General features: G+C 44.6%; 2 protein-coding genes across 2 annotated transcripts; one reads left to right on the top strand and one right to left on the bottom strand.

The window, feature by feature from the left end:
* Positions 1–617: 617 nt before the first annotated feature.
* Positions 618–15,026, bottom strand: LOC137607471 (zinc finger protein 516-like). The gene is made up of 5 exons (XM_068333271.1): positions 14,719–15,026; positions 4,917–6,277; positions 2,388–3,578; positions 2,208–2,272; positions 618–1,975 (listed from the first exon to the last, which is right to left on the bottom strand). The coding sequence occupies exons 2-5, from the start codon at positions 6,199–6,201 to the stop codon at positions 1,925–1,927; spliced, it is 2,592 nt and encodes an 863-aa protein (XP_068189372.1). The 5' UTR covers positions 6,202–6,277; positions 14,719–15,026; the 3' UTR covers positions 618–1,924.
* A 4,360-nt stretch (positions 15,027–19,386) lies between these two features.
* Positions 19,387–20,607, top strand: LOC137607745 (relaxin-3 receptor 1-like). The gene has a single exon (XM_068333689.1). It carries the CDS (start codon positions 19,387–19,389, stop codon positions 20,605–20,607), a length of 1,221 nt encoding a protein of 406 aa, XP_068189790.1.
* The last annotated feature ends 1,751 nt before the right edge of the window (positions 20,608–22,358 follow it).

Genomic DNA, 22,358 nt, shown 5'->3' on the forward strand with positions numbered 1-22,358 from the left:
AAGAAAAAAACAACTGCCACATGAGGATCTCCATTAGGATGGGATTAAACTGAGGAGGAAAGGTAATAGTAACTTGCCTGGTACTCAGTGAATAACCTGTCAAAGGCTGCAAAATAAAAACCGCAAAACCTTCCATCAAAACCCTCAGGAGCCTCAAAATCAAATCATCCCTCCACATTCACATTAAAAAAAAACTCTCAATGCAAGATTTGATAGAATTGTCTTTCTCGTTTTTGATGTTCTGTTAAATAACTGACTTCATGACCTCCTTGGTGTAAATGAAGCAGGGCCTCAGCAGCGCCATCTCTTGACATAGCTCGCCATCTGCTGGTGAAAATCAGCAACTGCAGCATTTAGAGGCGACCAGAAATTACTGTACTATTAGTGGTAATACTATAATTAATATTATAATAATTGTTACTATACTAATGGATAGTAACAATTTCATGTTAGTACAACATAAGCACAATCAAATTTTAACTGTAATTCTGAAATTTCAGTTGACATTTGTATAACAAAAAACATGTGTTTTGCATGCGAGATGCTTTGGTAATAACAACAGTACTATTATCATATAAATCTACATGAACTTTTTTATTTTCACAGTCAGACAAAAATGAGGAGTTGCTGAAAATAGAAATTCTGTTACCAACAAAATTCTGAAACATTTTTATATCGTCACAAAAACTGTAAGAGCTCAACTTTAAGCTTAAAGACTGTATAAAAAAAGTTAAACTTGCATAAAATCGACATTTGTCACTCCTCTTCTTCAGTGCATATCAATAACATCTCTAATAGTGCCGTCATTCACTAACAACCCAGCACTCGAACGAGTCGCTGAGGAAAATCATTTTAAAAAAACATTTTCTGCTGCTGCTACAAATATCAAATATTTACGAGTGATAAAATTCCACTCTGCAAACAAGTTAGAACATTAAATAAAACAATTCACTATTTTTTTTAAAAAACACACATAAAAGTCAAAACTCCGAGAAAATAATTCATGCATTCTCCCAAGAATTAAAAAGTATGATGGCTTTCTGTCAAATGCATAGACTGAGGACTAAAATATCAACGCTGAACGGATCTGCCAACAGGAACCAACTTTTAAAAATACAAATATTTCCTGGTAGCATTTGATTCTATTGCAGCGGTTTCTGCCGACACGATGCTCCACAAACAGGAACGACCCGACGTTTCCTGAGAGGGAGAGAACGAGACCAACTCGACAGTTTCCTTGTTGGACGTACAGGTGGTCGTTTGAACCGGTCGGTTTGACAATCGGCTACGATGGTGGCCACCAGCGTAGGTATATTTCATTAGAGGTCCTGTTCTGGTGGCTGATCGGCCACTGAAGCTAAAGCCTGGATGCAGATTAAAACAGACCTTAAAGAGTTGCATAGGCTCGAACTCTGAAACGTTCTACGAATGTGGGGGTTTAAAAGCGGATATTTCATCTGTGGAGTTTACTGAAGAATGTTGAGACGATCACATGACCGACCTTAAACTGAACGACGAAAGCAGGTCATGTGACCCAACTGTGGGCACCGTAAAAACATTCAAATGGAGGTAAAGTGATGCGTTCAGGTCCTACCTGAGATGTGTTCACATCTTTTTAAAGTGGCGTCTGGACTTGAAGGTGTTTGTGACCTTTTTTTCCTGCAAACATTTCCTCTTCACAACGACCTGGAGCGAGACCTGTTTTTATAGGACGTGTGTGTGCGTTGGTGTGTGTGTTGGTACCTAACTTATCTACACTGAACAAAAACAAACAAACAAACACGCATGCACGACATTTGAACTGAAACAACCAGAACTACACGTGACATCCGTGACGCCGTCTCCTCAGGAGTCGTGGCTGCTTCTCCTAGAGGGGGAGGGCGAGGGTCCTCCTTGATCGGCGGCGTCCGAACCTGATGGGGGTTTACGTTCCTTTGTGGAGAGATCCTGAGGGTGAACTGGAGTGGCTGCTCACCTGTGTGGGGTGGGGAGGAAAGGCGGGGGGGTTAAGTGTGAGATTTTGCATTGGAATCACCTCAAAACGGTTTATTTTATGTTCCCGCCCCCTGATGAGACCCGGGTTTAAAGTTTCCTGACCGACGACCCAAAACGCGTGACAGACGCTGGCGTGGAAACGACACGCCGCATTTAAACACGGACAAAAAAAAACGCCATCGAGTTGAGTTGTGTGATTAAATAAAACCTACTTGTTTAGAAGCGTCAGAGGCGGAACCGACTTCTTTCCCGTAATTTCCGTTGAACTGCAGCAGCGCTGGGAAGAAAAAAAAAAAAAAAGTGACACGTTTGTCATTTCTCATTCTGCTCTTCAAGTGTTTTATAACGTGAGTCAATATTGAGCTAAATACCTGCGAACAAAAACTCCTCACCTTGTGGATCCATCCTGGGATCGACGAACCCCCAGTGCTGGTAGAGACCCGCCGGGTCGTGGGGGCTGTAGTGTTTCAGGAGGCTTAAAATATTCACGTCCATCGGCGTGTCCCCCGCCGGGTCGTTTTTTCCCTGAGCGAAACGCAGCGAGTCGAAATACGCCTTGTGATCCCACATGTTGACGGACGCCCACAGATCGGGACCCGCCGGGCTGGAGGAGGAGTCCCACGACTGCCTGCGGGGTGGGGGTCCGTCCGCGGTGGGGTTGGATGGAGCGGCGCCGTGTTTTCTGGCCAACATGAAACCCAGACCCTCCTGAGGGAAGTTTGCTTCTCCTGCAGACGGGTGGGCCGTGGGTTTGGGCTGACACGCGACCCGGTATCCAGCCGTGCTCTTCCTGGGAACCAGAATCCTGGACGGCATCGCCCGGCGACCGGAGCGCTTGCTTTCACTGTCTTTCGCCCGCTTCTCTTCACCACATTTCTTGTGAGGTAGGACTCCCACGGTCTCATCAGAACCAGACTCCTTTGGCTGATGCTTGGACTTGACGACTCCTGATTGGCCCTTGGGGGCCGCGTGCTTGCTGCCCTTGTGGATGGCGTATTCTGGAGGCACCGTGCGCTGGCTCCTCGGCGCAGGAAAAACCGGGCAGTCCTTACCTTCCAGGAACGGCGGCGGTCCGGTGCGTCTCCACTGGTTCACGCTTGACCTTAAGCTCTTGGGGTTGTTGATGTACGGCGCCCACTTGGGCGCCACCGAGCTGCTGGCGTCCACTTTGTGTGCGAGCCGCTGATGGATCCACAGCACCTCTGGGTAGCTGCTGGTGTGGGCGCAGTACGGGCACTGATGCCTCACCAGGCCTTTGGTTTGCACCACGTGATTCACCGCGGCGTGTCCTTCACCCGCTGAGGACAGGTTCAGGAGGCTTTCAGCGTCGTCGGGCTGCGGCCTCTGACCTTTGACATCAGCACCTGTGACGATGGGCTCTGTGGAGGTGTGGCTCGGCAGACACGTGTACGGGTTCCAGTACGGCTGACTCAGCATCACGCTCCTGCTCCTGAGGTAGTCCGTGTATCTGTGTTTGCTGAGGGAACCCAGGACGTCCTGGTGCTGCAGCAGCAGGTGGGACCCGAACGCCGAGGCGTCGCTGGCGTGGAAATCACAGTGATGACAGAAGTGTGTTGTTTTATCTGTGGGGGGTTGGGGGGGGGGCAACGTCACGGAGAAAGAGTTATAAAACACAGTGATATAATTAACAAGGCAGTCACAGTGCCCTGAAAGTAGTACCTGACTAGTGCATATCTTTGGCCTTTCAGGGTAGGTCAAAGCTATGCACTAGCTGTGACCATAGATCAAAGCTAGTGCATTGGTAGATCAAAGTGCCTTGATCTACCAATGCACTAGCTTTGATCTACCTATGCACTACCTTTGACCACAGCTATGCACTAGATTTGGTAAAAGCTAGTGCATAGCTGTGACCATAGATCAAAGGTAGTGCTTTGATCTACCTATGCACTAGCTTTGATCTATGGTCAAAGTTATGCACTTTGTTTGATCAAAGGTAGATCAAAGAACTTGCTTTGATCTACCTACTTGCTTTGATCTACCTATTTGCTTTGATCTACCTACTTGCTTTGATCTAAGGGGATGAAAATGAGATAATGACCTTGACCTTGAGAAAAGTACGTCAAGGTAAAATTTTAACTTTTGTACACTCAGGAACCGAATAGGATAGAAAGACGAGGGAGAAGGCCAGTTAGACTAAGACCGTCGAGCTTTGATCTATGAAAGTAGGTCAGAGCACTAGCTGTGATCTGTGACCTACGGAAGCAGGTCAGGGTAACATTGTGAATTCAGGGGTGTTGCGGGACGTTTCAGTCTGTAACTGCCTTGGTTCTTGTTACTTCAATCATTCTCTTATGTGTTCATTAAACACAAATTTCCTTATTTCCTTTCCATAAAAGTTCATATAAATCTAGTTGTGGTAAATTCATCAATGGAACCTGTTTATTAAATGTGCTACTTGTGAGATTTATCTCTTCACAAAAACAGTGTCCTTTTTACAAATCAAACTTATTTCTTGCATAAATTAAGTAAATGCAGACATTCTCCCGGATTGTGAACCTAGGGTTTTGTTTTCACGAGTGACAGTGGGCAAAAATATTTTAGGAACTGACTGACATAAAGAGTCTTTAAAAAAATTAGGTGACAAAGTCTTTTGAAACCCTTCCTGCTTAAACAAGAGGAAGCAGAAGTTCACTAGAGGTCTCCCTTCTCCACAGCGTCTCCTCACTGCCTTTCCCCCCCAGAGAACGACTTGTTCTCATATCAGAGAGACTTTTGGTTCATCAGCACCGCTGGACTTGTTTCTAATTTGAAAAAGTCGTATTTGCACATCCATGAATATTCACTAAAAACACAAGAACATAATATTCATCACAGAGGCTTAACTGACCTGAACCCCGTCATCAAAGCGATCAGAATCCCGTCTTAACTGTACCGACGGTCCGATGAGGCGGTTGACTTACCCTCCTGCTCTCTGCTCCTCACGATGTTCGCCTGTTCCGCCGCCAGCCCAACGTCTTTGGCCGTCCTCGTCTGCAGCACCTCGTAAAACGCGTGACCCAGTCCGTTCAACAGGATGCGATCCTTCTGGCAGAGCGGCTTGTCGCCCCCTTGAGTCCGGTCGAGGTAGGCGTCGCCTTTTATCTTCTTACCGTAAGCACTGGAGGCGTCCGCCGGCTTCCTCTTCCTGTCGGGCTTCAGGGGTACATACTCGCCCTTCTCCACGTCGTATGCCACTTCGGCGTCAGCGAGCCGTTCCTCCCATCCGTGACCTTTCTCTGTGACCTCGGCTAGTCGCCCCCTAGTGGCCAACTGCCACGCCTGGTAGCTGCAAACTGGATCGAGCGCTGGAATCCGCCTGCCAAGACTCTTTTCCTCAGAGACTCTCTTTGGACCGACACACATGAGGTCCAAACCTTCCAGAAAATGTCTTTTATCGGCGTCCGTCTCCGACATTTCAAACTGTTCTTGACGTATTTTTTGCGTCTGATGACAGCCGTGGTTCAATTTGTGCAGCTTTTCGTGCAAACGCAGCGCCCTGCAGTCCGAGAAGAAGTTCCCGCAGCCGCCGCAGAGCTCGTAGAGGCACTCGTCGTTCACCAGCGACGCCGCGTCCTGGGGAACCCCGTTGATGGTGATCGGCGGCTCGTTGCTTCTGTCTCCTCGCAGCTGCGCTTTGTGGATGCGCATGTGACTCTGGAGGAACCACGCCTGGCGGAAGCGGCGTCCGCAGATCCGACACCCGTAATCCTGGGAGCTGCGGTGGCGTTTCATGTGCGACTTGAGGAGCAACACCTGAGAGAAAACTTGACCGCAAACGCTGCAGGTGCAGGAAACGCCGTCGTCTTCGTCGCCGTCCTCAACGCCGTCCCTGTTTTTCTTCTTCGTACCTTTCTTCTTCACCTTCCCATTGACGGCGTGACTTTTCTGTGGCGTGCTGACAATTTCGGAGGGCTCGAGCGTTTCGGGGACGTCTAGGGCTCCGTCCGCGTCTCTCAGATCGTGGCCCAGCAGGCCCAGCTTGTGGCTGCGGATGTGGGCCTTCAAGCTGCCCTTCTGCGCCGCCCTGTGGTCGCAGTAGGGACACTTGTACGGCTTCTCCCCCGTGTGTCTCCTCATGTGCTGGGACAGAGAGCTCAGGAGAGGAAAGCTTCGCCCGCAGATCCCACAGGCGTGGCCGGAGATCGCCACTTCGTCCGTCTCCGCCGTCGAGTTCGGCGACGCCTCCTCTCTCTCTTCAGTCTCCATTGCTTTTGCTGGAGCGCAAGTGTGTCAAAAAAAAAAAAAAAAAAAGCAATGCCGCGAAGCGTTTAGCCACAAATATCTGGAAATAGAAAAAGAAACACCGTCGTCATTTAACAGTTCATAAACAGATGAAAGAAACAGTTGGGTGTCATTAATATTACATTATTATATCATTCTTTTTAGTACACTGGGACATTTTTTTCAGCATAGTACAGGCTGGCATGTCTGTGAAGTTTAAAACTTAATTTAGACTAGAGAAAAGTAAAAAGAAATGACCTGCTAGAGCTGCAAACCGGAAACACAAGTGGACGTCATCGCTTCCCGAGCTGAATGTGACACAAACACAAAGGGAACTTGTTTTCTTTGATTTCAGACGCCTTCATTAATACATTAAAGGCGACGACTTGAAAGCAAAGACCCAATAAAAACAACGACTGGATAACCGACGGGAGGAGAATCTCAAACCGACAACTCCTTGTCCCTAAAACCGATGACCTTTGTCCTCTGAGTGGAGGAGCGACAGCGGTCTGTGCTCGTTACACACCCACATGTGTGTGTGTGTGTGTCACTCGTTGGGTTCCCTATGTTTAAATTGAGTGTGTGAGGCCAAGCATGAACAGACGCATTCATCCCTGGTCAACCAGGATGTACCCTAAGGGGCAGTTCACTCTAATTCACGATCAATAGTCCATTATCAGCAAATTTATGCACACACACACACACACACACACACACACACACACACACAAACCACAAACTGGGGTGAGATGTTGGGGAATGAAGCGCATTCCTAAATATTACTATTTAAATATCATAGAATTAAACCTTTATAAAGATAAAACTTCAGACACATTCAACCCAAAACCCGTCCAGGAGAACTGACCTTTGTTCTTTCAAAAAAGAAAAAAGAAAAAAACAGTAGATCAAAGTGTATTCTTGATAAACCTTTAAACCTTTAATTTGTCAGACTTCTCTACATGGCTGTTTAACCAGTCAGGCATTGGAGAAAGAAAAGACCTGCTATTGTGTTGGCCGCACCAGAACTGTCACATCGCCTCACGTCTGGCTCTCCATCCCTCGTTGGGGGGTCAAGAGAGGTATTGTTAAAGCAAAGAGGCCTCGTCCACATCGCTGTCCTCCAACACGGCGAGGAGGCGGGACCAAAGATGAGTCCTGTTTGTCTTGTCTTGAATACAAAAGGGGGGGGAAAGAATTTTTTTTTTAAAAATCACACGATTTTCTAACTTTGTCCAATTATTCGGGCTTTCATCCGAGGTGCCTGGATGCACGCCCGATCGTGGGCTCGTGATGATCCCCTCCTACCGGAATGGGTGTCAGGAGGAGTCGGGGAGGTTTTTCTCCCCTGAACGTGACAGGTGTCTGGTGGGCAGACGCCGTCAGATTAGCGCCAGGGCGATGTGGAACGAGGGGGGGAGGACGGATGGATGAGCGAGAGAAACTGGACGGTGGCAATTATGGGGTTCAGGTTAAAGGCGAGTGTAATGAGTGAACACAATGGGGATGAAGTCAGAGCGCCGGGGGCAACAGATGGGCAGAAACGGGCCGCGAGTGTGGCGTTTGCCGCCTCTACAGCACCGGCTTACGATTTTGTCGGAGAGGCCTACGCGTCGGACGTGCGCAATTTGTCATATCCCACATTTGATCCGTCCGACAAAAGACGTGTGATGTGTGTATGTGTGTGTGTGTGTGTGTTTAACCAGGAAATACATTTCCTTCTTTGTGAATAACAGTCATTCTTCCTCGCCGTACATTGGCCATCTATCCCCCCCCCCTCGTCTGCTTTTCAGTCTGTAAATACTGAGACCTCTTTGGAGGATAAAGTGATGCAGATGGCAAACATGTTGCTCCGGGGCTTAATTCGTTTCTTTTTTAGAATCCCTCGCTCCCTCTTTCTCTCTCCTTTCTTTGGCAGATGAATAGGCATGTCCAGTCAGCTGTCCTCGCATTGATTCATCCTGACGTCCCGACCAGCTCAGCACAAACTCCCTATGGTCGGAACACTGATGCTGAGAGCTAGTGTGTGTGTGTGTGTATGTGCGTGTGTGTGTGTGTGGGAGGGGGAAGGTCTGTGCATATGCTGTATGCACGTATGTGCGTCTGGTTGCTGCACCAAACCTGTGGGTGTGATTTCCTGCAGGGATCTGGGAGAAGCAAAGACACCAAAAAAATGCCAGAACGACCCAACCATCCTGATTGGATGTGGAATTCCTGGTTGCGTTTGCGTGTTTGTGCTGAAGTCATCCAAATATTACCAACGACGACAATCCTGTGCCAACGCAACCCCGGACTGGAGGCGACACGTGACCGACCGTATGCTGGCGGTCAAAGCCACGGTCGCCCCTAAAGCCACGGCTCAAGTCTGAAGCGCAACACACAACTAATGAGTGACTAATGGTGTAAATGCAATCTGTACAGAAAGGGGGGGATCCCCAAACACTCCCCATTTGTCTGTCATGTCGTCATAGCAACCTAAAAGCTCAAACATGTCTGCTTATGCAATGGACAAATTACAAATTGGATTTCAGTTTGAAAAAAATTACATGTAGACTGAAGGTCGAGTCACATGATGTGTTTTTTAAGAGCTGAATCGTGGAAACATTTATTTGATTCAATTGACTCGCTTTTTTTTAAATAAATGAGTTTGAACAGGAAAAAAAGGGACCATTTTTAAAAAGTCATCAGGATTTAACTAGGAAATAATTTTGGAGACTCTTTCAAGATTGATATTTGGGGGCTTTTTTATTTTTTTATTGTAATGAACCATTAAATTTCATTCTTTGGGGGATTAGATGTAATGCACATAAAACCTAAACCACTTTTTTTTTTGCTTTTTACAGCCTAAAAACATCCTTTAGTATTGGGGGAAAAAAATGGAAACAAGTGAACGTTTCTCCTCCCGTCGTATGGATTTCATTTGTTGAACATAATTCTCTGCAGGGGATTTAAGTAATGAATGAGATGCATTGTGGGATCTGACAGGGACGACGTCTAACCGCATCTGAAGGTAACGCTGCAGAAAAAACCCTGACGTAATGTGCAATTTGTGTTGCTGAGCTAGCAAAAATCTATTCTCTGGGCCTGAAGAACCAACATTTTTCAGCAAGTCAACCTAAAAGTAATTTGCTTTATGACGTAAAAGTCATCCTGAGAGTCACACCGGTGCAGAAAGATGACCTAGTATTAAAGAGAAAAATAGTTTTTCCCTGCAGGAGTCTTTTCTCTGCTCGTTCTTCGACTCCTTCCAGATGTGAGGATGTCAACACCCCCCCCAAGGTGAGAGCATGAAACGAGATGTTCGACCAGCTACCCCGACAAACCCTCGCACACTCATCATTCTGGTCCGATGCGGTTTTACCGTGTGCAAATAACTATAACAATGACCAGCTTTGGGAAGCACAGCACCTCCACATAACAACCACGCTAATCCCCGCAAGGTGCTTAAAAAAAATAGCATAAAACGAGCCGGTAGATTTGAGAGCGAGCAGCGTTCCTAGAACGACGAACAGCGAAGCAGCGCGGCTTTGTGGGCAAACGGCCTAATGTACCTAAGAGATTAGACCGCCATGAGCTCAACAGTCACAAGCAGGGACAAACTTGTGCACATTGGCGCCCATCCCCCCCCCCCCCCCCGTCCTGGTCGAAGCGTCCACTTGGTTACACAACATACTATACAGGGATTACTCTTGGTAGCATGAGATGAGCCGCTCCATGAGTGGCCTTTTATCGTGGATGCCCCTCGGTGCTGCGAAGCGAAGGGCGACGGATGAAGAGCGATCCGCGGCGGGGGATGCTACCTGTTGTGGAAAAGTGAACACACAAGACACGAGAGAGAGAGAGAGAGAGAGAGAGAGAGAGAGAGAGAGAGAGAGAGAGAGAGAGGCGGAGCTAAGGCGCCGACATCAAGGATGCCACCCGGAACAAAACAGCACAGATAAGCTGCGAGGGGGAAGTTCTGTTGACTCTTGCCTATTTTGATTTATTATCTGCTGCGGTGGGCCTGAAGATCCACCAGCACTATTTTTTAGTGTGGATTGGCCAGTGTGGGAGACACTGGAGTATAATCTGCTGGTATTAACTTGCTCTCTAAAAAAAGCACTCTCGACAGGGATTAGATTATCATGGCAAGGTCAGCTCAGACTCACTCCGACTGTCTCCCTTTATGTCTCTCTATCACCCTGCTTTCTGTCTTTAACTTGGTCTCTTTTTTTTGGCCAGTCATCTTCATGCATTTCAGCCTCACCTTCAGATCAAACTGCCAATTCATTAAAGAGATTCACATATTTTATATATGTACAGATTAGCATACAATGTCCTCACCCTGTTTGTAAAGTTAGAGTAAGAAACAAGAAACACGTTTTTACTTGGGAACAAAATTGCAACCACTACGTTCAGACATGGTCAAGATATTCAAACCGGTTTAACATTAAGATGATGACCAGGCGTGTAATACCAAAGTTTACCACTTGGCGTCCCATGGTGACTCAGATGCTCCCAAACGGAACACGATGGTGGGATATGAAGGGGACTGCATCACCCTCACATCATTCATGATTCAACTGAATTCTTCTAAAATTACATCTAATTTTTAAAAAAAACAAGGCAGTCTGAGACTGCAACATCTTGCGACTTACCCTGACCTACTTCCAGGGTAGGTCAGGGTACCCTGAAGGTCAGGGTTCCCTAAAAGTAGTACCTGCCTAGTGCATAGACTAGTGCATATGGAGAAGGCCAGTGTAAGACCATAGATCAAAGATACTATATAGGTGGATCAAAGTACTAGTTTTGATCTATGGTCTTACTAACACTGGCCTTCTCCCTTGTCTTTCTATCCTATCCGGTTCCTGAGTGTACAAAAGTTGAAATTCGACCATGACCTACTTTTCTCAAGGTCAGGGTCATCATCTAACTTTCATCCCCTTTGCCGCCCGAGTAATGTGTTCTTGTTTCATCTCTCTATCTGCAACGGTTGCGACAATATTTGGTGGACAAATGAACGGACAAACAAACGGACAGACGGACGAACGCTGACAATCACAGTACATCACTGCTTTCAAGCGGGTTGTACCAAAAACCAAGGCAGAGACTGCAACATCCCGTGACTTACCCCGACCTACTTCCAGGGTAGGTCTTTGAGCATAGATCAAAGGGAGTGCGTATATCAAAGCTTTGACCATATATCAAAGGGATTGCGTAGGTAGATCAAAGCACTAGCTTTAATTTACGGTCTTACTAACACTGGCCTTCTCCCTCGTCTTTCTATCTTATTCGGTTTCTGAGTGTACAAAAGTCGAAATTTGACATTGACCTTCTTTTCTCAAGGTCAAGGTCATCATCTCATTTTCGTCCCTTTAAAAATGAATATAAACCTCGTTGGTAATCAAACACATCAATAAGTTTTCTGTTTCTGTTGTGCAACACATTTTAATTCAGAGCTGTCACATGCAGACAGAAACAAAGGCCCTGATTGGTCAAGAGGTCAAGAATCCAGCTTGACTGGATTCAGCCCAACGCGTCATGTGATCGATGACTAAGGAAAGAAAAGTTTTCAATGTGGAAAAATGGATGAAAACAGAGGGCACTCTGGATTTGGAGACGCAGCTTCTAAAATATACAAGTTGTTCGTGAAACAATGACCAAACTCAACCGTTACTTATTTTATCATGAGTTTAAAACATTTTTAGTTTTCTATGAATCTGCTGATTCTGTCTGAACCATCCGTTTGTCTACAGACAAACAACATTCACAAATCACCACAGCTCAATTTAAAACCCCTTATCTAGTCAATTTATTTTTAAATCTAAAATTCCTCATAACCAGTAGATAAAGCCAACATATTCAAATTAACTTCTTACTCAATCTTTTAAGAATCTACAGCATCGTCTGATGTCTAAGAGGCGGACGTCTCTTCTGTTTCATGTAGCTCTTGATCAATACCTGAGATCGGATTTCTCAAATAACACGGCCGATGTTGATTCGCCGCAGAGGACGACATGCGTGTCACTTCCTGCTATGATTAAGGTAAGGATTGAAGGGTAAGGCGATACCTGCTTAGCGATTTTACCCGGCGGTAAAAGAATGACAGCTGGCAGCGGGGTCTGGATTAGGTTTCCCATAGGGGCATTGCATCGTTTACACCACCGCCTCTATGGAGCAGAATGAGCCGACGGTAACCGGACTCCCTCAGAAACTATCCAATCTCGTCTCCCTCTGTCTCAACGGGGCCGAGCAGCAGGGATCTGTGGACGCCTTACTCATCCCTCCCATCTTCCATCTGGACGTTTTGCCAGTGTTTGCACTCCAGTCCCTCCACTGGAGACTTAAAGGGCACGTTCTATTTATTTCCAGCATCCTATCTGAGTCACTACAAATCTCCCGTTTCTTCAAATAACTGAAATCTAAAGCCGTTATTTTTAACAATCTTACAAAAAATTTAAAAAAACACTTCTCTTCTGACTGATCGATCGGTTCGTGCCGCACATCATGGCAGGATAACGCAAATATTTTAAAGGAGTGCCTCCATCCCAATCGGTCACTTTGACTTCAGGTACAAACACCAACCCGTGTTACAATTCGCCCAATCAAGCGTGCAGGCCGTTTGCGTGTTGCGCTGCGGTGAGGTTGGACCGTCGGCAGGATGCACCCTCAGCAGGAACGTGCTCATGTATGTGCAAACGCTATTAAGGCTGCAGAGGCAGATCCTCATATTTGCAGACGTGTGCACTTACATTTAAGTGTAACTGTCAGTCCTTGAAAGGTGATATCATAAGCACTGAATCCGGCGCAGGTGGGGAAGTAGGGGGAAAAAAGCAGGATCTGGGTGTTAAAGTGTTCTAATAAGAAGGATTGCAGCAGTTAAATGCTTTATCATTTTAGCAAGAATGGGATTATTTGCAGCGAGCCATGACTAAAGCAATTTCAGGGAAATCATTTGACCGACCCAAAAAGAATTGCGTAGATTTTGTTTTTTAAAGGTAACACAAGGGATATTCTGAACGTGAGCCAAAAAGCACCGACTGCATTTGAACTACTTCACGATGCATTCAGGGACGCAGCACGATGACTGAGACCTGTCATCTTATTTCCTTGCCATCTTATACGTCTTCCCCTCTGATAAAATTTGAAGTTTTTCCTCCTCATTTATTCCAGATTAAGATTAACACAAATGTTTTTTGGCCCTTTGTCACAGGAGGGATCTGCCCCAAGTAGAGATGGCTTTACCCTCACATCTTCCTGTCTGCCCCCACCCCCTACTCCCCCATCCAGACCCCGGTCTCTTGACCTAATCTGGACGATTTAATTTTTCTTTAGCACAAATTTCATCCCCACACCCCACACACACACACACACACACACACACACACACACACACACGACTCTTGTCTGCCAGTCGGCGCACACCCTCCCCTATTGATCGTCATACTGAGGAGATTACCCTAATAGCTGGGATTACCTCCCCACATGTTGGTTGGCTACATAGGAGACGAAGGGAGGGGGTGCATGTTGTGTATGATGTGTTTTTAAAGGAGGATGTCAGCATTTTGGGGGGGGGGGGGGTAACAATTTTTTTTTAAAATCTGTGTTCATCTTTAAAAACTCAATCCATCCGTACCACATCTCGGTCCAACGAAACATTCTGACCCCCTGATGAGACGAGTCTTTATCACACCAGCAGACAAACACCCCCTACCCACCCCCAAAGGAACCTATCTGACACATATTTGCCTCCTCATGCTCATCAGATCCACCCCAGAGGGGGGGTTAAAGGCCAAAAAAAAAAAAAACAGTCAGTCCACTGATTGAATGACAAGCAGCAGTTTTACCAACTGCTTCTTCTATCTGACAATAAAATGTGAGGATTGTCTGTTTTTCTTTAAGTTGTGCACCTAAAATTTAAAAAAAGCCACCTATATCACACGAATCTGACTATTTAGAGAGAAAATAACCAATCAATAATCAACAATAGTGGCGACTCCTCATTGGACCACCATCCAGCTCCTGGTCTCACCTTTTCCACGCAGGTGTCAAGAGGTGGAAGCGGGACCGATGGAGATGTTGGACCCGCAAACAGAGAGGATGGGGATGGGGATGGGGATGTGGGGGTGTGGGGGTGTGGATGTGGGGGTGTGGATGTGGATGTGGGGGGGGGCTGGAGTCCGTTCAGACAGCGCAGAGAAAAGGAATTCCGTTAATCCGCTGATCCGGTACAATGGCCGCCTTGTTGTCCGTCCCGTTTGCGCTCACTTAGCGCAAGTTTTCGTGTCTCCACGTCAAACCGCAAACGCGGCCGGATAACAATGGTGGTTAAAACCGCGAGATGTGAGTTGTGGGGGGGGGGGGGGTTGGTACACGCCACTTAGCCAAATGTTTCGCTCCAGCGGACGACAAACTAACTTTGGATCCTTAAATTCTCCAACCGCACTTGAACACACCGCCGCTCCACTTCGCACGACTCCCCGGTATCCTCCACCGGTATCTCCCGGTGATTCACTGCTTTCCTACCTCGCACAGGGGGTCCGACGGCGGGTCGCTCCTCATCCGAGTCCCATCACCAGCCGGACTGGAAGACATGAAAGGGGAAAAGGACGCCGAACTACGTTGGAACTGATTAACGCCAACCGACGACTCGGGGCGTTATCCCGGCGGTGCGTTCAGGGCTCCGTTAGCGGCCGAACTTCTGCGTCTCAATCACGGCGGTGCACCTGAACCGCAGTCCCGTCCCGTCCTCCTCCGCGGCGGCGGCGGCGGCGGCGGCGGATGTTGACGTCGGGCGCGTGAGTGACGCGAGAGATAACGTTATTAACGTTAATGACAACCAGCGTGCGCGCGACTCCTCCGCCGCGTGCGCCGCGGCTGAGCTGAGCCGGGGGGTGGTGGGGGGGTGGGGGACTAGTTTGTTTCAAAGTTAGTTCACCGGGCGGAGGGTCGAGCGGTGGAGGAACGCGACACTAATTACGGCGCAAGTAGCGCCAGTAATGGATTTTAAAGCACCAATACAGACGTTTGTTTTGGACCACGTGATTGCATACAACAACAATAACAACATGTAACTCCGTGACGTAACAGAAAGGCGGAAATGTTTTGTACTTTGATTTCATCAAAGCAACATTTTGTTTCAAACAGAGGTCATTTAGTCAGGGGCGTAGAAGATATCAAAGCGCACAGGGGCATCCCCCCCCCCATATAACTAGCCTTGCTTAGTTATCTGATTACTGATGTAAATTATTTAAAAAATATGTATTTCAAAAATATTATTTCACTGTGTTTGTTTTATGATTTCAACCTCAGGCACTGTTTATTATAATAAAACTTTCAAAAAGTTCAAAACAAGCATTTGGAACAATTTATTTTCATGTCTTCTGAACAACTTTTAGAGCATGTTTACAGAACTTTTCAATGATAAATCCACTTCACTCCTGAAATCACAGCACTTTTGTGTGGCTATAAATGTATTTTCCACAATTAAGATGATAAGTTATTCAATTAACTCCAAATAAGCTAAATTCAGCTAAATTCACCATATAAATGTTCACCACTATGTGAACATTTATAAGACTTACGTGACTGGTATTGGAAAATTTAAAGAAAAGGAAGTACAGGAACCCACAGGATTTTTTTTTTTTTAAATAATTTATTCATTGTGGATCCTGTCACCAAAAACAGGATATCAATTCTATTTTACAAGATGCAACATCATTTTTTATTAGTATTAGTATTTTGAAGAATGAAAATCAGTGGTGCTAAAATAATCAGCAAAAATTCCGTTTTCAGTTGGATTTCTTTCTTTATTTCTTCATTTCACTCTCAGTTGAAAGCTGTTATCAAAATTAGCATTACCACGTCCAGAAATTATAATTCACAAAATTTCCACATGCTCTTGCTTTTTTAAGTTTGTGTATTTTATGTGTACTGAATTCCATCCCTTCCATCACTGAACAAAATGGCTTGCGCTCCTGCTGTGTGACCAGGCCTCACTTCATCACAGGAAATGTGCCGGAGGGAGCTGTTTCCACGCTTCCTCCTCTTTCTAGACACCATGAACTGTTGTGTTCTCTTCTCTCAAAGGGTGGCGACAAAGCCACATCTCTAATGTTCATCCATCCCATCATCCCTCCTCCCTCCATCTTTCTTCTGAGTGATCAGACATGAATTTAAAGCATTCACTAAAGAGGCACCAGAAAAACAGAACCTGAACATGTAATAAAGATCATATTAATGGGCTTCAAGTCATCTTATTATTATTTTATGAATTGTTTCACGTTCTAATAATAACACTTTATGAGATTAACCGATTAATCAGTTTGAAAAATAACAACAAAGGTCTTCACAGAAGAGAGTTTATGACACTCAAAATACCCAAGCATGAAAATCCCTGCATGATTAAGAAAATAAAATTAACTGATATAAATTAGATTCATTTTCATTACAAGAGGCACATGAATAAAGGAGCTGATTGATTAAATATCAAAGCATATGACTGAACCATAACTGAACAGTGATTAGGAGGAGATTAAAGCCCATTAAAATAAAAGCATTAAAGTGTTAGAGTCTGGCTGACTGCCAAATTGCCAGTTGTTTTAAGGTTAAGTCTTGTTAATCATCTGAAACCAATATTATTATTTATTATCAGAGAACAGAATTATTGAACCAAGAATTTTATTTTGTAATATTGATTCATTCTTTCCAGTGTCATTAACCTTTTTTTACTCTTATCATACACCTTATATAAATAGAAGTTTTTTTTCCCGGAGTGAAATATTGAGTTTGCATCATATTTCCCCTGTTTTCTCCCCCAGGTCTGGCGCAGACAACCAATGAAATCTCAGTTGCAAACCTACTGATCCACATATATTCTTTGTTTCAATTTCAGGATGGACTAAGATCAAATCAAAGCTGATCCAGTTTGAAAGTGCAGTGTTATTTTTTTCCATCAATTGCTATCAAACTGATCATTTTCATGGCGCTGGTAGAAATCAGCTAATCAGCTCTATCTTTACTGGACAGATATGCTCTGAACCTTCCAGACTCTGCAAGCATGCAAATAAGCATATTCTCATGCAGGGTTATCATGGAGTGCTTGAAATATTAAGTGTGTGCATGTTCAAATTTCAATAAATCATACTGGAAAGCGCGCTGGCTAAAATTATAGATGGGTTACTTAACAGAGAAAATGAATGCACATTTAATTAACAAGCTAATTTCTACTGTTTTATTCCAACCCATCCGTTGTAAATTGAATTTATCCAATTTAAAGCTCAGAATCTTCACTTTAACAGGATTGTATAAAGACATGAAGGGTTTAGGTGGCACATGTTACTGTAGCATGTTGTCACCATGAAAACACGGAGCCAACACTGCGTGTTTTGTTCAGCTGCTTGATGGAGATGGCTCAGTTTAGACAGGCCCACATTCATCAACATCCCCACTCTTCCGCCCATTCCTGAGCTAATCTCATTTAGTCATTCAGTGCTGATGTTCTTTCCACCATCAACGGCTCGTAATGAAGAGTCATCTCTGCTGCTCAATCTAATCTTTAAGCAATGCCCCAGATATAAATAGGGAGGAGGGGGGAGAGAAACAAATCGTCTCCATATTATCTGTCAGTCTTTTTTTTTTTTTTTTTTCACTTGTCCAAAGTGTCATTAACTGCACCGTCAATATGTTGAGCATATTGTTACTCACAGCCTCTGAGTGGAAAATTAGAGCCTCAATAACCCTTTTGTTTGAAGTGTTTATTATGAGAGAACGGATGGCTCTGTCTTCGGAACGGGAATAAAATGTAAATTCTAACAAGATCCTGGACTGGATTTGTTGTCTTCAAACAGAACGTGATAACTGTCCCATCCTCAATTCAAAACTGAGCATCAATAATATATTTAATGTTTTACCTCATTGAAGTCATCGGGGTTTTGCAAACAAGAATTTGAATTTGATGCAACAGTTTTAAAACAGGATTATGAGAGGGAACAGATTGGGACAGTTGTGGAATAAAGGCTCATTCATTCAGGAATACAAGGTTCAATACTTTCAATATATAAAGGATATTTTCTACATGAAATCTGGAACATTTTCATCTTCAGAATCATTGTTGCACCGTTACCCTGGTTTGACTTGAGGAAACATACTTTAAACTGCATGGATTTATCAAATAAACCTCTAAAATATTTGTTTTCTGGACAATATTTCCCTTTAAATTTCAGTGATATTATTTATTTCCCTTTTGCCTGTTTTCCTTCCATTAGAGATTTCCAGTCTGAATATTCACAGCGTAAAATATGATGGGGTGGAGCATGAATTCAGGGTGGGTGACATCCACAATCTTGTTGTCCACATTCAAAATGATTTCACGTTCGTGCAGCGGGGCTCGTGCTGAAAGCTGAAAAATTTACCTCATCGATGAGATTCAGGTGAGAATTTCTCCTACATACAACTTTATGTGTGAAATATTTCAGATTAACTGACACATTTTGCGATTTCAATGTATTTTTGTGTGTTAGGAATTAAATTAAAGGTCACTTGCTTTGAATGGCTTTAATTTCACTGTCAACACTTATTCTAGCTTAAATTTCCTTTTTTTAACTGTAAAGCAAGAATTTGAAATTTATGCTAATTTTCCAAGGAAATTTGCTACTTTTTACCAAAAATATATATATATGTATATATTGGTCATGTATTTTACAGTGTTATGAAATTTTGAAAAATCAAAAAACAACTCTGTTTCTTTAATTTCAAAACTGAAAACAATCTTGACAAATGTTTCCATCCATTTCCTTGCGATAGAATTAAATTCTTGAAACAAATTCAGAGCATCTTTAAGGTTAACAGATATTTTTCACACATTTTTCAGTTCCATCACATTGTTTCTGGATATTTCTTCCCAGAGAATTTTGATTCTTTCAGATTAAAATCAGATGAACTGACGTTGCCGTTAACACTTTGTTGTCCAGTAATTTGTTTATGCCACAAGACTAATGAACTTATTTACTCGCAGGCTGCAGCACCTATTATATAATAATCACTTCCTCCGTTCTTGCAGGGATAAATGACTGTCAGCCAATAAACAGACAACCAGAACTTACATCTTTAGTTCACTGTCTACAAGGACGGACGGGCGGAAACGTCTCAATCACCAAACAGCCGCACTAGGGGGATTGGCCTCAGAGCAGCGACATGTCCGACTCTGACTTCAAGAGACTGGAGCTCTTCAACAGGATCCTGAACGGTTGTGGCGTCGGCCCCCCCTGTAATAACTCCCAATTCATCCAGAACACCAGTTCCGATGGCGGACTGGAGATCCTGGATGATGGCTCTCCCTGGTTGAGAGTCTTCATTTCTGTTGTCTACTTCATCGTGGCCACAGCAGGCATGTTGGGGAACCTGTTGGTGATGTTCCTGCTCTATTCCACCCACACCATCACCACAGGCACCGTCAACTTCTTCGTGTTCAACCTGGCTTTGGCTCACCTGCTCTTCTCCCTGGCTTTGCCGTTTTGGGCCATAGACATGGCCCTGGACTACAGTTGGCCTTTTGACCAGGCCACATGCAAGGCGGTATCCCTGCTAACCGGGCTCAATGTCTTCGCTAGCTGCTTTTTCTTGATGGCCATGAGTCTTACCCGCTACTACTACGTGGCCACTGCTCTGAAATCCAGTGCCTCCCTTTGTAATAAACCATACACCTCCCCGTTGGTGACCGCTTTCATCTGGTCTGCAGCGTTGGCGGCGGCGGCACCCCGGGCAGTGTTTGCTGATCTGAGGAACGTTGGGAGCGGGAACGATACGGCTTGCCTGCTACGTTTCCCCGACGGGACGGCCTGGCTGGGAATAAACCAGCTGGTGCGAGTGGTGTTGGGGTTCCTGCTGCCCTACACCACCATCACCCTCTCCTATCTGCTCCTGCTACGATTCCTCTGCCGTCACAAACTCAAGAGCTGCAAATGCCTACGAAAGACTGACATTTCAAAGTCGGTGGCCGTGGTTGTGCTCTCCTTCTGCGTCTGCTGGTTCCCCTACAACATCCTCACCCTCTGGGGCGTCCTCATCCAACTCGACATCGTTGATATCAGCCCTTCCTTCTACTTGACTCAGACATACTTCTTCCCTCTGGCTAACTGTTTGGCGTTCACCAGCAGCTGCTTCAACCCCGTCATCTACTGCCTGGTGCGGAAAGAATACCGCCTGGCGCTACGTAATATATTCTATAAGCTGAGTCTGGCCATTATGTCCAAGATGCCCTATAGCATCAACTATAGCATTAATTCTGAGGGGGTGTCTGGACAAGTCGCTCCATTGGCTATCCCACTCCATAGTGTGTGCAGCCGGACGAGCCAGACCAACACCAAGAGGTACGAGCCTCTGTCGGCACTGCCAACACCTCTGTCCACCCTGTAAAAGGCCACATCCATCGAACTCTCTGCACCCAAACTTCAGATCGAGCTAATACTGAGTGTTTTACTGTAAACATCCTGATTAAACGTGTAGAATTCAGATTCACAGGGACGAAGCTGCTCCTCAAACACAGCTTTCACCGGCCATGCTTTGTACAGTTTTAAATATGAAATCTTGGCCATTGTTGCCATAAGTCGCCAAGATGGTCAGAGTGAGGTTGTGCCAGTTTATGAGTAGGATGATTACTGCTGTAGGTAAAGCTAAAGGCTAATGGGAGGCTCTGAAATTGACAATGTGTGTGTAAAACATGTCACCAGAGGAATGTATGATTCTTAGTTTAGTTTCTAATTCGTTGACTTTTCTTATTCGGTCAATGAACACAGGGGGGGGGGGGGTTTCACATTGCACACACTACTCAACACAACGGTGATTTTATTCATGTAAAAATGATTATCTATTTCTGCTGCTCAGTCATCGGTGATGTCTTGTCCAGGTGTGAACACGCATTTGTGATGTGTTAGACATTGTAAATAAAGTTATTCCTAGCCAACACTCTCCACTACTTGTTTTTGCATGCTTTTTCCACAGTGTTAAAATATCCGAGCTTTTTTTTTTATTGTCCTGTGATGCTGCAATAAATTAATATAGTCTTAAGAACTCAAAACTTTTATGCTGAATTTAGTGGTTATCACTTTTTAAAGATGTGTTTTTTATGTTATTCTACCAATCTTGCCAGCGTTAAAACAAGAGTTTAAAAATACACCACTAGATGGCGCTGTTGCCCAATTTTATAAATATTTAAATTTGAATATTCAGTAAATCAATTATATTTATCATCTTCCTTTCAATGTTCCACCAATTGCATCAAACAGATATTTAGTAGAGTACAAACCTCCTTTTACTTTCATTTAAATTCTATTTTAAAGGAGGGGACAGAATGAGTGTGAACATATCACAGGCCTGCAGGCCCTGATGAAGAGTGTGATCGCGGCTGAGGAGAAGCTGGAGGAGCTGTGAAGGGATGGATGCGGGGTGTCGGGCAGGTGGCTGCGGTCCTCTGGCATCCTGCAGGCGGGGATGGAGAGCAGATCGATGCCAGGAAGCCGCTGAGTGACAGCAGAGGATGATTGACTTGTTTTGGTGTTTGGACGCATCTCTGCCTGAGAACGGATCAGCTCTTAGGTACAAATGCGGAGGCTCGCTGAGCTCTGACGTCACGACGGGAGGGTTTGACAGAGGCGGCGTGACGTCACAGAAAGTAGGGAAGTTTTAGTTACTACTAATTTTTTATATATATATATATTTTGTTCTCGTTTTTTTTTTAGTTTTTTTTTTTAGTTGAAGTTTTTTGATTATTCAAAGTTTCTCACTTGGAAACTACAAAATAAAAAGATCTCCAATTAAGGATTTATTCATTTATTTAAATCACTCAGAAAAAAATCACCTGAAAAATGAGTACATTCCCTTTGTTCAAACAAAACAAATCATATCGATCAAGTATACTGACACTAATAATATTAGTTACAAGCGCAATCATATCTACAATAACTACCATTATAAATAAAATTACAAACATTGAACATCCACCACACAACATCGGGGGGAACTGGAGGGTATGGCTTATCCATGGGGCATGGCTTCTTTCAAAATAAAAGTCAAGTAAATTAAGGTATTACATCCAGTAGGCCCAATTCAAGTCAGATATCCCACCAACTATATGTTTGTGACACAGTAGTTCAATTGTGCAGAATAGT

This window comes from Antennarius striatus, chromosome 14, assembly GCF_040054535.1.
Source record: "Antennarius striatus isolate MH-2024 chromosome 14, ASM4005453v1, whole genome shotgun sequence".
NCBI classification, from domain to species: domain Eukaryota; kingdom Metazoa; phylum Chordata; class Actinopteri; order Lophiiformes; family Antennariidae; genus Antennarius; species Antennarius striatus.